This window comes from Leptodactylus fuscus, chromosome 10, assembly GCF_031893055.1.
Source record: "Leptodactylus fuscus isolate aLepFus1 chromosome 10, aLepFus1.hap2, whole genome shotgun sequence".
NCBI lineage: Eukaryota > Metazoa > Chordata > Amphibia > Anura > Leptodactylidae > Leptodactylus > Leptodactylus fuscus.
In genome coordinates, this window is record NC_134274.1 from 35,164,016 (window position 1) to 35,180,449 (window position 16,434).

Here is a 16,434-nt window from a genome sequence, read left to right on the forward strand (position 1 = left end):
TGGGTAGTAGATCTTTGGACTTGGTCATGTTATAAAGTAGCTCACATGCTGAAAAACTGTGAGCACCCCTGCTCTAGACCATAGAAGGGACTGGTCACCTCCAGGCTGTCAGGATGCAATAATTTTCCAGGCCCATTAAGGTGTTTTTTTTGTTTTTTTTTTAACCAGGAAGACTGAAGAAGACACTAGACCCCAATGAGGAGCCTAAACCTCCTCCAATACATCATTTTGCACATATTCCACTACTGAACTTTGAAGATCTTCCTGGTGAATGGTATGAAGACAGGCAGCCCTGTAATGTCCCGGTACTGCTAGTCCAATTCCCTCTAACAATCCTTGCAGACCGAGATAGCATGGACATTTTCATATAAGGTAAAGCGATTCCTTCCCCTGCATTCCTTCATTTCTATTTTTCATGCGCCATCTTGTGGATGTTTTTGTGAACTACACCTGCCTATACTTTGCCATTGTAATTTGAGTTGTAACTGTAAAGGGAGTGTCCATTATAATTAGGCAACCTCCAGGACCACTCAAGGGAACTTGGCTGGCCTGGAGGCGGAGCTGAGTGACCACCCACTCTAGAGAGGGGGTTGGGAACTTTTGGTCTTTTGCCTTTGGTGTGGAGCTGAGCACATGGGAAGCTGCAAAAATGGCAGCTAAGTCTCCGGGAAATTGTAACAGAGACGTCTTCTCCTCTGTACCCAAGCTTCTTCTCAGAGAATACTTTCTTCTGAATCTCCAAGCAGAGATGTCTTTTCCTCTGCCTCCAAGATGTTCCTCAGGGGGTGTTTTCCTCTGAAACTCCACGTCTCTACGAGTAGGCCGTCCTGTATCCATACATCTGGGAACTCCACACGTATTGCGCTATGCAAGTAAGTCTTTGGGACAAATCTATATTTAAAGGAGCCCATAGCTAGTCTGACGGAAATTGAGGGTCCCCCGCCGTCGATAACTTGTATCGCCTCTTCTATATACGTGTACCCAGCTTTGTTGAGGACTAACCCCCTGGATACAGGCCATCCCTACAAGTATATACAAGTTTAACTTCCCAAGCTACTACGAGTTAACCAAGTCCAAGGTATTCTTGCTCAAAGCTCCATCACCTGATTAAGTGGACATTGTCTATAAAGATTGCTGTATTGTATGTGAAGAATCACTCCGTCATCTGTATATTTGTATCAACTCGTCTTGCTAGTAAAAAAAGCAACGATTACCCCCGAAGCCTGGTTGTCTGTTGTCACTGTCAGGTATCAGAGCAGGGGTGGGTAGTCGGGGACATCAAAAAGGGAGATTTGGTGCACATTTGGGACCCAGGGACTCCCCCTTGAAAGCCAGCCACATCGGATATAATCACCAGTGATACCAGCCCTGGCCCTCCTGAGTGTTGCAGTCCGATAAATCTGTCTTGGGGAAGCAAAGAGAAGTTGACGTGGTCAGACCCACCCCCCTCCCCTCCCCCACACCAAGGCTGTCACTGCATTTTGGTTTTCCATTTTCTCCATAACCTTCTATTACATGACATTTCAGGAACTTGTATAAAATAGTTTTGGTTTCAAAATTCCCTGGAAATGGCGACTATTACAAAGAAAAATTTACATCTGCAGCAATAGGAAAGGCTGGGTATCCCTTTGGTATATTGGTTGTCTAGCAACTGATTTTTTCTTAGGTGTTCCAGACGTCCTGCTAAGTGCTATTTATGGTTAAGTGCGTTTTATAAGTGCCCCTTCAATCCTACACGATCGTACATAGTTTTTATTTGGGCTGGTGCACAAGGTCATGGACCAGAGTCACCTTATTAACGATGAGCATAGTGCAAACACCAGACCCAGGCAGATCAGACTGGAACTCCCGCATAGAGCGATCCCACAGCCTAAGCCTCCTAGAGAAGCTAGGGATTACAGGTGAGCGCCACGGCACCCGGCAGAGGGCAAAGGATTCTCTACACATATCAAACATCAAGCTCATGGAAATCCTACAGCAAAGATATAGGAAAGATTAATAATACGTTAAGTCTTGTGTGAATAGACGGCGAACAGGCAGAAATGAAGTATGGCTGCAGAAGGAAAAGGGTTAAACAAGTGCCCAGAAGTGTAATGCAATGGAGAGAAGATGAGAAACATAAGAATGTAGTAATATATATAGGAAAGCGGGTGACAATATAAGATGCGGGAATTACTCCATGTAACATCCTACACAACATTACACTAAACTTACAAGAATCCAGGACTCAAGGAAACTTCCTTGGAATTGTCTCTAGCACAGACGTCTGACAAATGACTCAGCTTTCCTATTTCTTTGCTGTAGGATTTCCATGAGCTTGATGTTTGGTATGTGTAGAGAATCCCTCTATCTCTGCCGGGTGCTGTGGTGTGTACCTGTAATCCTAGCTTCTATGGGGGGCTTAGGCTGTGGGATCGCTCCATTTAGGAGTTCTGGTCTGATCTGCTTGGGTCTGGTGTTTGCACTATGCTCATCATCAAAATGGTGACTCTGGTCTAAGACTTTGTGCACCAGCCCAAATATAAACTAGGCACGACCGTGTAGGATTGGAGGGGCACTTAACAGATAATAGCAGTAGGACCAGAGCGACTGACATAACAACATTTACTATGACAGCCAATATACCAAAGAGACACCCAGCCTTTCTTATTGCTGCAGATGTAAGTTTTCTCTGCACCAGGGGAGCCCAATACGTCAATCGCGATCTACTGGTCGATCGTAAAGGACGTATGGGTCGATCGCGGGATGCAGCCAGGGATCCCCGGTGTCTTCTTGTTCACAGCGCAGGCTGAAAATCATCTCCGGACACTTGCAGGCGGGGCCACCGCAGCCCTGACTGCGAACGAGTGCAAGACCCTTGCACTCGTTCACAGTCAGGGCTGCGGCGGCCCCGGACTGCCAGTGTCCGGAGATGACTCAGTCTGCACTGTGAACAAGCAGCACCCCGGCTGCTCCCTCCACCCCTAAGAGCGGGGAGCACGTCATTCCCCGGAGCTGCAGCTGCCCGGCCTGCAAGTGTCCGGAGTACTTGTTCACAGCGCAGGCTGAGAGTCATCTCCAGATGACTTTCAGCCTGTGCTGTGAAGAAGCAGACATTGGGGATCCCTGGGCAGCCGCCTTGCTTCCGTGTTGTGGGCATTCTGTGGCTTCCCATCATGCTGAGCGAGGGCCGTTAATGCCGCTGCCTCCTGCTCTCAAGCTCCGCCCCACCCCGCCCCGCCCACCGGTCTGCCCGGTCCCGCCCACAAGAAGTGGGTAGTAGATCTTTGGACTTGGTCATGTTATAAAGTAGCTCACATGCTGAAAAACTGTGAGCACCCCTGCTCTAGACCATAGAAGGGACTGGTCACCTCCAGGCTGTCAGGATGCAATAATTTTCCAGGCCCATTAAGGTTTGGGGTTTTTTTTAACCAGGAAGACTGAAGAAGACACTAGACCCCAATGAGGAGCCTAAACCTCCTCCAATATATCATTTTGCACATATTCCACTACTGAACTTTGAAGATCTTCCTGGTGAATGGTACGAAGACAGGCAGTCCGATAAATCTGTCTTGGGGAAGCAAAGAGAAGTTGACGTGGTCAGACCCCAACCCCCTCCCCCACACCAAGGCTGTTACTGCATTTTGGTTTTCCATTTTCTCCATAACCTTCTATTACATGACATTTCAGGAACTTGTATAAAATAGTTTTGGTTTCAAAATTCCCTGGAAATGGCGACTATTACAAGAAAAATTTACATCAATAGGAAAGGCTGGGTATCCCTTTGGTATATTGGTTGTCTAGCAACTGATTTTTTCTTAGGTGTTCCAGATGTCCTGCTAAGTGCTATTTATGGTTAAGTGCGTTTTATAAGTGCCCCTTCAATCCTACACGATCGTACATAGTTTTTATTTGGGCTGGTGCACAAGGTCATGGACCAGAGTCACCTTATTAACGATGAGCATAGTGCAAACACCAGACCCAGGCAGATCAGACTGGAACTCCCGCATAGAGCGATCCCACAGCCTAAGCCTCCCAGAGAAGCTAGGGATTACAGGTGAGCGCCACGGCACCCGGCAGAGGGCAATGGTTTCTCTACACATATCAAACATCAAGCTCATGGAGATCCTACAGCAAAGATATAGGAAAGATTAATAATACGCTAAGCCTTGTGTGAATAGACGGCGAACAGGCAGAAATGAAGAATGGCTGCAGAAGGAAAAGGGTTAAACAAGTGCCCAGAAATGTAATGCAATGGAGAGAAGATGAGAAACATAAGCATACCTCCTAACTTTTGAAGACGCGCGCTGCAGCAAATTTAGCCCCGCCCACTTTTGTGTTGACTCCGCCCACTCGTTAATTTTTCGTGTGCCCGCACACAATATAATCCTCCTACAGTCACCCGTAAATTATATGTCCCCCCTCTATCTCCCCCCCAGTTTCATATACACCCTTCATCTTCCCCCAGTTTCATGTCCCTCTTCCATCTTTGCCCCCAGATTCATGTCCCTCCATCTCTGCCCCCAGATTCATGTCCCCCATCTCTGCCCCCAGATTCATGTCCCCCCATCTCTGCCCCCAGATTCATGTCCCCCCATCTCTGCCCCCAGATTCATGTCCCTCCATCTCTGCCCCCAGATTCATGTCCCCCATCTCTGCCCCCAGATTCATGTCCCTCCATCTCTGCCCCCAGATTCATGTCCCCCATCTCTGCCCCCAGATTCATGACCCCCATCTCTGACCCCAGATTCATGTCCCCCATCTCTGCCCCCAGATTCATGTCCCCACATCTCTGCCCCCAGATTCATGTCCCTCCATCTCTGCCCCCAGATTCATGTCCCCCATCTCTGCCCCCAGATTCATGACCCCCATTTCTGACCCCAGATTCATGTCCCCCATCTCTGCCCCCAGATTCATGTCCCCCATCTCTGCCCCCAGTTTCATGTCCACTCCATCTCTGCCCCCAGATTCATGTCCCTCCATCTCTGCACCCAGATTCATGTCCTCTCCATCTCTGCCCCCAGATTCATGTCCCCCATCTCTGCCACCAGTTTCATGTCCTCTCCATCTCCGCACCCAGATTCATGTCCTCTCCATCTCTGCCCCCAGATTCATGTCCCCCATCTCTGCCCCCAGTTTCATGTCCACTCCAGCTCTGCCCCCAGATTCATGTCCATCCATCTCTGCACCCAGATTCATGTCCCCACATCTCTGCCCCCAGTTTCATGTCCACTCCATTTCTGCCCCCAGATTCATGTCCCTCCATATCTGCCCCCAGATTCATGTCCCCACATCTCTGCCCCCAGATTCATGTCCCACATCTCTGCCCCCAGATTCATGTCCCACATCTCTGCCCCCAGATTCCTGTCCCTCCATCTCTGCCCCCAGATTCATGTCCCCCATCTCTGCCCCCAGATTCATGTCCCTCCATCTCTGCCCCCAGATTCATGTCCCCCATATCTGCCCCCAGATTCATGTCCCCCATCTCTGCCCTCAGATTCATGTCCTCTCCATCTCTGCCCCCAGATTCATGTCCCCATCTCTGCCTCCAGTTTCATGTCCACTCCATCTCTTCCCCCAGATTCATGTCCCCACATCTCTGCCCCCAGTTTCATGTCCACTCCATCTCTGCCCCCAGATTCATGTCCCTCCATATCTGCCCCCAGATTCATGTCCCCACATCTCTGCCCCCAGATTCATGTCCCACATCTCTGCCCCCAGATTCCTGTCCCTCCATCTCTGCCCCCAGATTCATGTCCCTCCATCTCTGCCCCCAGATTCATGTCCCCACATCTCTGCCCTCAGATTCATGTCCCACATCTCTGCCCCCAAATTCATGTCCCTCCATCTCTGCCCCCAGACTCATGTTCCCCCATCTCTGCCCCCAGATTCATGTCCTCTCCATCTTTGCCCCCAGATTCATGTCCCCCATCTCTGCCCCCAGATTCATGTCCCCCATCTCTGCCCTCAGATTCATGTCCTCTCCATCTCCTCCCCCAGATTCATGTCCCCCATCTCTGCCCTCAGTTTCATGTCCACTCCATCTCTGCCCCCAGATTCATGTCCCTCCATATCTGCCCCCAGATTCATGTCCCCCATCTCTGCCCCCAGATTCATGTCCCTCCATCTCTGCCCCCAGATTCATGTCCTCTCCATCTTTGCCCCCAGATTCATGTCCCCCATCTCTGCCCCCAGATTCATGTCCCCCATCTCTGCCCTCAGATTCATGTCCTCTCCATCTCCTCCCCCAGATTCATGTCCCCCATCTCTGCCCCCAGTTTCATGTCCACTCCATCTCTGCCCCCAGATTCATGTCCTCTCCATCTTTGCCCCCAGATTCATGTCCCCCATCTCTGCCCCCAGATTCATGTCCCCCATCTCTGCCCTCAGATTCATGTCCTCTCCATCTCCTCCCCCAGATTCATGTCCCACATCTCTGCCCCCAGATTCATGTCCCCACATCTCTGCCCCCAGATTCATGTCCCTCCATCTCTGCCCCCAGATTCATGTCCCCCATCTCTGCCCCCAGATTCATGACCCCCATCTCTGACCCCAGATTCATGTCCCCCATCTCTGCCCCCAGATTCATGTCCCCCATCTCTGCCCCCAGTTTCATGTCCACTCCATCTCTGCCCCCAGATTCATGTCCCTCCATCTCTGCACCCAGATTCATGTCCTCTCCATCTCTGCCCCCAGATTCATGTCCCCCATCTCTGCCACCAGTTTCATGTCCTCTCCATCTCCGCACCCAGATTCATGTCCTCTCCATCTCTGCCCCCAGATTCATGTCCCCCATCTCTGCCCCCAGTTTCATGTCCACTCCAGCTCTGCCCCCAGATTCATGTCCATCCATCTCTGCACCCAGATTCATGTCCCCACATCTCTGCCCCCAGTTTCATGTCCACTCCATTTCTGCCCCCAGATTCATGTCCCTCCATATCTGCCCCCAGATTCATGTCCCCACATCTCTGCCCCCAGATTCATGTCCCACATCTCTGCCCCCAGATTCATGTCCCACATCTCTGCCCCCAGATTCCTGTCCCTCCATCTCTGCCCCCAGATTCATGTCCCCCATCTCTGCCCCCAGATTCATGTCCCTCCATCTCTGCCCCCAGATTCATGTCCCCCATATCTGCCCCCAGATTCATGTCCCCCAACTCTGCCCTCAGATTCATGTCCTCTCCATCTCTGCCCCCAGATTCATGTCCCCATCTCTGCCTCCAGTTTCATGTCCACTCCATCTCTTCCCCCAGATTCATGTCCCCACATCTCTGCCCCCAGTTTCATGTCCACTCCATCTCTGCCCCCAGATTCATGTCCCTCCATATCTGCCCCCAGATTCATGTCCCCACATCTCTGCCCCCAGATTCATGTCCCACATCTCTGCCCCCAGATTCCTGTCCCTCCATCTCTGCCCCCAGATTCATGTCCCTCCATCTCTGCCCCCAGATTCATGTCCCCACATCTCTGCCCTCAGATTCATGTCCCACATCTCTGCCCCCAAATTCATGTCCCTCCATCTCTGCCCCCAGACTCATGTTCCCCCATCTCTGCCCCCAGATTCATGTCCTCTCCATCTTTGCCCCCAGATTCATGTCCCCCATCTCTGCCCCCAGATTCATGTCCCCCATCTCTGCCCTCAGATTCATGTCCTCTCCATCTCCTCCCCCAGATTCATGTCCCCCATCTCTGCCCTCAGTTTCATGTCCACTCCATCTCTGCCCCCAGATTCATGTCCCTCCATATCTGCCCCCAGATTCATGTCCCCCATCTCTGCCCCCAGATTCATGTCCCTCCATCTCTGCCCCCAGATTCATGTCCTCTCCATCTTTGCCCCCAGATTCATGTCCCCCATCTCTGCCCCCAGATTCATGTCCCCCATCTCTGCCCTCAGATTCATGTCCTCTCCATCTCCTCCCCCAGATTCATGTCCCCCATCTCTGCCCCCAGTTTCATGTCCACTCCATCTCTGCCCCCAGATTCATGTCCTCTCCATCTTTGCCCCCAGATTCATGTCCCCCATCTCTGCCCCCAGATTCATGTCCCCCATCTCTGCCCTCAGATTCATGTCCTCTCCATCTCCTCCCCCAGATTCATGTCCCACATCTCTGCCCCCAGATTCATGTCCCACATCTCTGCCCCCAGATTCATGTCCCACATCTCTGCCCCCAGATTCCTGTCCCTCCATCTCTGCCCCCAGATTCATGTCCCCCATCTCTGCCCCCAGATTCATGTCCCTCCATCTCTGCCCCCAGATTCATGTCCCCCATCTCTGCCCCCAGATTCATGTCCCCCATCTCTGCCTCCAGTTTCATGTCCACTCCATCTCTTCCCCCAGATTCATGTCCCCACATCTCTGCCCCCAGTTTCATGTCCACTCCATCTCTGCCCCCAGATTCATGTCCCTCCATATCTGCCCCCAGATTCATGTCCCCACATCTCTGCCCCCAGATTCCTGTCCCTCCATCTCTGCCCCCAGATTCCTGTCCCTCCATCTCTGCCCCCAGATTCATGTCCTCTCCATCTTTGCCCCAGATTCATGTCCCCCCATCTCTGCCCCCAGATTCATGTCCCCCATCTCTGCCCTCAGATTCATGTCCTCTCCATCTCCTCCCCCAGATTCATGTCCCCCATCTCTGCCCCCAGTTTCATGTCCACTCCATCTCTGCCCCCAGATTCATGTCCCTCCATATCTGCCCCCAGATTCATGTCCCCCATCTCTGCCCCCAGATTCATGTCCCTCCATCTCTGCCCCCAGATTCATGTCCTCTCCATCTTTGCCCCCAGATTCATGTCCCCCATCTCTGCCCCCAGATTCATGTCCCCCATCTCTGCCCTCAGATTCATGTCCTCTCCATCTCCTCCCCCAGATTCATGTCCCCCATCTCTGCCCCCAGTTTCATGTCCACTCCATCTCTGCCCCCAGATTCATGTCCCTCCATATCTGCCCCCAGATTCATGTCCCACATCTCTGCCCCCAGATTCCTGTCCTCTCCATCTCTGCCCCCAGATTCCTGTCCTCTCCATCTCTGCCCCCAGATTCCTGTCCTCTCCATCTCTGCCCCCAGATTCCTGTCCTCTCCATCTCTGCCCCCAGATTCATGTCCCTCCATATCTGCCCCCAGATTCATGTCCCCCATCTCTGCCCCCAGTTTCATGTCCACTCCATCTCTGCCCCCAGATTCATGTCCCTCCATATCTGCCCCCAGATTCATGTCCCACATCTCTGCCCCCAGATTCCTGTCCTCTCCATCTCTGCCCCCAGATTCCTGTCCCTCCATCTCTGCCCCCAGATTCATGTCCTCTCCATCTCTGCCCCCAGTGTCATGCCGTCCTCTCCTTCATCTGCCCCCAGATTCACGTTCCACCTCCACATTAAACTTACCTTCTCCTCCGCTCCCTCGCCGCTCTCTGCCCGCCTCTCTCCCTGACACATGCGGCTGAAGCTGCTCGCGTGCTCGCTTCGCCGCTGCGTCTCTCTCTCGCTGACACATGCGGCTGAAGCGAGGAGCTGACCTGTGTCAGCTCCTCGCTTCGCCGCTGCTGCTGCTACTGGCTTGTAGCCGCGATCTGACACATCGATGTCAGAGCCAGGAGCCGGCGGCAGCGGTGAAGCGAGGAGCTGACACAGGTCAGCTCCTCGCTTCAGCCGCATGTGTCAGCGAGAGAGAGACGCAGCGGCGAAGCGAGCACGCGAGCAGCTTCAGCCGCATGAGCCGGCGGCAGCGGTGAAGCGAGGAGCTGACACAGGTCAGCTCCTCGCTTCAGCCGCATGTGTCAGCGAGAGAGAGACGCAGCGGCGAAGCGAGCACGCGAGCAGCTTCAGCCGCATGTGTCAGGGAGAGACGCGGGCAGCGGCGAAGCGAGGAGCTGACCTGTGTCAGCTCCTTCCTTCAGCCGCATATGTGTTCAACTCAGATCTGCGTCCTCTGGACGCAGATCTGAGTTGAAATCGGGACATACCTCCCTCCAACCGGGACCGCGGGACATGTCACCCAAATCGTGACTGTCCCACGGAAATCGGGACGGTTGGGAGGTATGCATAAGAATGTAGTAATATATATAGGAAAGCGGGTGACAATATAAGATGCGGGAATTACTCCATGTAACATCCTACACAACATTACACTAAACTTACAAGAATCAAGGACTCAAAGAAACTTCCTTGGAATTGTCTCTAGCACAGACGTCTGACAAATGACTCAGCTTTCCTATTTCTTTGCTGTAGGATTTCCATGAGCTTGATGTTTGGTATGTGTAGAGAATCCCTCTATCTCTGCCGGGTGCTGTGGTGTGTCCCTGTAATCCTAGCTTCTATGGGGGGCTTAGGCTGTGGGATCGCTCCATTTAGGAGTTCTGGTCTGATCTGCCTGGGTCTGGTGTTTGCACTATGCTCATTATCAATATGGTGACTCTGGTCTAAGACTTTGTGCACCAGCCCAAATATAATACTAGGCACGACCGTGTAGGATTGGAGGGGCACTTAACAGATAATAGCAGTAGGACCAGAGCGACTGACGTAACAACAGTTACTATGACAGCCGATATACCAAAGAGACACCCAGCCTTTCTTATTGCTGCAGATGTAAGTTTTCTCTGCACCAGGGGTGCCCAATACGTCGATCGCGATCTACTGGTCGATAGCAAAGGACGTATGGGTCGATTGCGGGATGCAGCCAGGGATCCCCGGTGTCTTCTTGTTCACAGTGCAGGCTGAAAATCATCTCATCTCCGGACACTTGCAGGCGGGGCCGTCGCAGCCCTGACTGCGAACGAGTGCAAGGCCCTTGCACTCGTTCGTAGTCAGGGCTGCGGAAGCCCCGGACTGCCTTTGTCCGGAGATGACTCTCATTTCACATAGAAACACCTCCAGTAAAGCAAATATGGCCATGAAAAACATCATCCAAAACATCACGGAAAAAGCTCAAGCCAACACACAATCCAATTTGTTAAAAAAGTTTTTTTAAATATTTTGGCAAATAATTGCCACTTAAAATTCAATGATATACAGCAGGGCAGATGGATTTAGCCAAAGACACAAACAAATAGACATATAGAATAAATAGCGTAAGGCGTTATGCTGAATCCCATAAATATAAGTTCAAGTAAATTCAAAAATATATGGAATAACAGAACTCTGTTATATTCGCAGTGGAATATTATTGATATATAACAATATTCAAAATATGTGACCCATAGTGTAGATATACAATATTATGTCAGTGCATCATTAATAACAATGGGAGACATATCAAAATTTTGTTACACAAGATTGAACATGAAAATGTAAGGCAGCTATAGAAATACTGGTCTCATTGACAAAAGTATAGCACCCATAAGGTTATATATAAATATGCCCAATCACTTTCAACTTTAAGTGTAACATCCTGCTACAGAGCCTGACAAAAATTCCAATATAATGATGACTGTATTAATTACCTGATGTCATGTTGAAAAGTTTTTAGAGGTCAGAAAAACGCCCAAAGACAATGTACTGATAGGTAGAAGGACCACCCCTACGCGTTTCGCCACGAGACTGGTTTCCTCAGGAGGTGACAAATGTTTTAGGGCAGATGGCATCCTTTTATAGAAAGATGAGAGTAGATGGCGCGCTGCAGCTGTGATGACGTCCCGAGGAGTCGGACACGTCCGTGCGCATGCACCGGCACCGTCAATGACGTGCCGGTCACATGACACACAGGACGGAGCCAAGTCACATGATCGGGAGGCCAGAGCGCAGCCGGAGCGCGCACCTCATCAAAAAGTAAGTATGGTGAGACACGAAAAAGATAACATAGGGGGAATAAAACAAATCCAATCATGACATCATGACATATGGTTTATGGAGTAAAAATCCCATTATAAGATATAACTTATAAAAATCTGCCTCATCACATAAACATATGGGAATCTTATCATGGCATCATAGAATAAGGTTTATAGAACAAAATCCCATTCTAAAATACAACTTAGAGAAAATCTGCCTATCTATACATAAAAATGCAACCTAATAGCAGATACTTCAAAAAAATTCACATATTTAGTTAACCCTTTAAATGTTACAGTATACCCTTTCTTTTCCTGTTCTCAGCGACATAGCGGTCCCGGGATTACATCTGCAGCATGCCTCGCAAAATAGAAGAGATCAAAGATTTCCTGCTGACAGCCAGGAGAAAGGATGCCAAGTCTGTCAAAATTAAGAAGAACAAGGACAATGTGAAATTCAAGGTTCGCTGCAGCAAGTACCTGTACACACTGGTCATCACAGACAAGGAGAAGGCAGAGAAGCTCAAGCAGTCTCTTCCCCCAGGTCTGTCTGTGAAAGAACTGAAGTAAATCTGCTCTCCGGTCTCTTGTACAATAAAACTATAAAAATAAAAAAAAAAAAAAAAAATAAAAAATGTTACAGTATACCTCATTCTACCAAATATACACTGCATAAAGAATGAAAAAATACCAATAATATATCATGTGTGCAAAAATATATCATTTGAAAACAGTGAAAAAAAAATAAATAATAAAAAAAAATGTTACAGTAATAATGCACGCATATACACACCATAAGCATATGATGTATACATGCATGCACAAGTGGAAAAAAATAAAAATGAGAAAATAAAAAATACAAAAATAAAAATAAATATAAATGTGAATAAATAAGAGGGACAAATCCCATATAGGACAGTGGAAACCACTGAAAATACATGATACAAACAAACATCAAAGTGAAACAATATGTGAATAATAATAACTAAAAATAATGTGTATACAGAGTATCTAGTGTGAATTTATTGCACATCCAAACATCACAACACCATTTAATGACTAACAATAAAAAATACGTGTTATATAAATTAATTGGTCTATTCTTCAAATCCTAAATGTATATATGGAGTATCGCAGATAGATTTCTTAATAATCGCTCCAAAACCGCAATATAGAGCCACTTGCTGGAAGAAAGATGGAGGTGAAAAAAACGATCCCCACGTCTCACCATCATTCTGAAAAAATAATTGAATAATGTAAATAGACATATAAACACAAAACACAACAACAACTGCCACATCAAAAACTACCTATCAGTTATAAATCTATAGAAAAGAACCAAAATTGGATTGTGTGTAGGCTTGAGCTTTTTCCGTGATGTTTCGGAGATGACTCTCAGCCTGCGCTGTGAACAAGCAGCACCCCGGCTGCTCCCTCCATCCCTAAGAGCAGGGAGCATGTCATACCACGGAGCTGCAGCTGCCCGGCCTGCAAGTGTCCGGAGTACTTGTTCACAGCGCAGGCTGAGAGATGACTCTCAGCCTGTGCTGTGAACAAGCAGACACCGGGAATCCCTGGGCAGCCACCTTGCTTCCGTGTTGTGGGCATTCTGTGGCTTCCCATCATGGTGAGCGAGGGCCGTTACTAGGCAACCACAGAATGTCGCTGCCTCCTGCTCTCAAGCTCCGCCCCGGCCCTGCCCACCGACCCGCCCGGTCCTGCCCACAGGCCCCGCCTAACAGGTCCCGCCCACAAGAAGTGGGTAGTAGATCTTTGGACTTGGTCATGTTATAAAGTAGCTCACATGCTGAAAAAGTGTGAGCACCCCTGCTCTAGACCATAGAAGGGACTGGTCACCTCCAGGCTGTCAGGATGCAATAATTTTCCAGGCCCATTAAGGTTTGGGTTTTTTTTTTTTAACCAGGAAGACTGAAGAAGACACTAGACCCCAATGAGGAGCCTAAACCTCCTCCAATACATCATTTTGCACATATTCCACTACTGAACTTTGAAGATCTTCCTGGTGAATGGTACGAAGACAGGCAGTCCCATAAATCTGTCTTGGGGAAGCAAAGAGAAGTTGACGTGGTCAGACCCCAACCCCTCCCCCACACCAAGGCTGTTACTGCATTTTGGTTTCCATTTTCTCCATAATCTTCTATTACATGACATTTCAGGAACTTGTATAAAATAGTTTTGATTTCAAAATTCCCTGGAAATGGCGACTATAACAAGAAAAATTTACCTCTGCAGCAATAGGAAAGGCTGGGTATCCCTTTGGTATATTGGTTGTCTAGCAACTGATTTTTTCTTAGGTGTTCCAGACGTCCTGCTAAGTGCTATTTATGGTTAAGTGCGTTTTATAAGTGCCCCTTCAATCCTACACGATCGTACATAGTTTTTATTTGGGCTGGTGCACAAGGTCATGGACCAGAGTCACCTTATTATCGATGAGCATAGTGCAAACACCAGACCCAGGCAGATCAGACTGGAACTCCCGCATAGAGCGATCCCACAGCCTAAGCCTCCCAGAGAAGCTAGGGATTACAGGTGAGCGCCACGGCACCCGGCAGAGGGCAATGGATTCTCTACACATATCAAACATCAAGCTCATGGAAATCCTACAGCAAAGATATAGGAAAGATTAATACGTTAAGCCTTATGGGGGGTCTAGGCTGTGGGATCGCTCCATTTAGGAGTTCTGGTCTGATCTGCCTGGGTCTGGTGTTTGCACTATGCTCATCATCAATATGGTGACTCTGCTCTAAGACTTTGTGCACCAGCCCAAATATAAACTAGGCACGACCGTGTAGGATTGGAGGGGCACTGAACAGATAATAGCAGTAGGACCAGAGCGACTGACATAACAACATTTACTATGACAGCCGATATACCAAAGAGACACCCAGCCTTTCTTATTGCTGCAGATGTAAGTTTTCTCTGCAACTTTTTGAATCTTGGATGGAATATTTTGTAAGACAGACACGGCGGAGACCCAGTGTCATTGCCCACAATCACAGACAGTCTGGTTTTTGGTATTTAAGAGTTATCTGTTTTTTTACTATTCATATCCTACCCTTAGGAGAGGCCTTCAATTCTAGATCTGTGGGGGTCCAACACCTGGGACCCTGCAGATCAGCTATGACAAGATGTTGCAGCTCCCAATAATACTTATATTCTGGGCGCTGCGTTGTCACTTGCCGGTGGCTGTAGGTTCTTTAGTGCTGCCAATTACATGCAGCAGTAAAACCGTCAGGCGTCAGGGGGGTCTTTCCACCAAGCAGATAGAGAGGGTAAATATAGGGATATCAATGTCTGGATCCTGGCCGGTCTATCTTTATTAAATAGCCAGGTCAGTGCTATACAGCGGCCCCTCATAACCACCTTATGCCCCTCCCAGAGGGTAAGGTAAGAGGAGACGGATTCTGGGTTCTCTCCATAGAAGTTCGCTAGGTGTGTCCGCAGCGTAGTCTGAGCCGTAGGGATTATAAGGAGGGACAGGGATATAACTACAGGAACATGATCTGACTAAGACCGGAGGACAATTTCCACTGTGGTCAGTAGGCCTAGAGCCGGGGTATTGTCACATAAATAGTCTATTCTAGTGCAAGTATTGTAGGGAGGGGAGAAGAATGCGGAGGAGCCATCAGAGGGGTTACGGACCCACCACAAGTCAAATAGAGCATGGGACCGAATTAGCCGACAGAATTCCCTTGCGAGTCCAGGTTGTATGGCCATGGCAGGTCTGTTCTCAATAGGCAGCCTGTCCATATGTCTGACAAATGACTCAGCTTTCCTATTTCTTTGCTGTAGGCTTTCCATGAGCTTGATGTTTGGTATGTGTAGAGAATCCCTCTATCTCTGCCGGGTGCTGTAGTGTGTACCTGTAATCCTAGCTTCTATGGGGGGCTTAGGCTGTGGGATCGCTAGATTTGGGAGTTCTGGTCTGTGCTGCCTGGGGCTGGTGTGGGCACTATGCTCATCATTAATATGGTGACTTTGGTCTAAAACCCCGTGCATCAGCCCAAATATATAAAACAATGTACAATTGTGTAGGATTGAAGGGGCACTTGAGAGATGGCACATAATAAGTAATAGCACTTAGCAGTCAGATCGGAGCAACCAACGTGACACCCAGCCTTTCTTATTGCCGCAAATGTAAGTTTTTCTCTGTATCTTTCTGTAATAGTCGCCATTTCCAGGGAATTTTGTAGAATTTTGAAACCAAAACTATTTTATACAAGTTCCTGAAATGTAATGTAATAGAAGGTTATAGAGAAAATGGAAAACCAAAATGTAGTAACAGCCTTGGTGGTGGTGGTGGGGGGTGGGGTCTGACCTGAGATTTATCTTTCCATGTTCTGTTTTACAACTCATGGGACAAATATACAAATATCGGACTCACAGAAACTTGGATGGAATATTTTGTAAGACAGACACGGCGGCGGAGACCCAGTGTCATTGCCCACAATCACAGACAATATGTCTGTTGGTACTTGTGGTGGTCTGCTATACGAGCGTACCGCGCCTCTTCAGTATGCTCATGTGCTTCTCTGGAGAACTGAGCATACGACCAATCTGGTTGTGAGTATTTAGGGGGTTATCTGGTTTCTACCATTGATATCCTACCACTAGGAGAGGCCATCAGTTCTAGATCTGTGGGGATCCAACACCTAGGACCGGTGTATC

The 16,434-nt window shown here is 48.9% G+C and overlaps 2 protein-coding genes across 2 annotated transcripts in view; both read left to right on the plus strand.

The window, feature by feature from the left end:
* The window catches only part of LOC142183033 (uncharacterized), a 124,122-nt gene that overhangs the window by 35,670 nt on the left and 72,018 nt on the right, over positions 1–16,434 (plus strand). The gene's annotated exons all lie outside the window — the stretch shown is intronic.
* Positions 12,052–12,328, plus strand: LOC142183087 (large ribosomal subunit protein eL38). Its single transcript, XM_075257998.1, has one exon. The coding sequence runs from the start codon at positions 12,103–12,105 to the stop codon at positions 12,313–12,315; it is 213 nt and encodes a 70-aa protein (XP_075114099.1). The 5' UTR covers positions 12,052–12,102; the 3' UTR covers positions 12,316–12,328.

Coding starts and splice junctions, on each gene's coding strand:
- LOC142183087 (XM_075257998.1), top strand. CDS start 12,103: ATGCCTCGCAAAATAGAAGAGATCAAAGATTTCCTGCTGACAGCCAGG.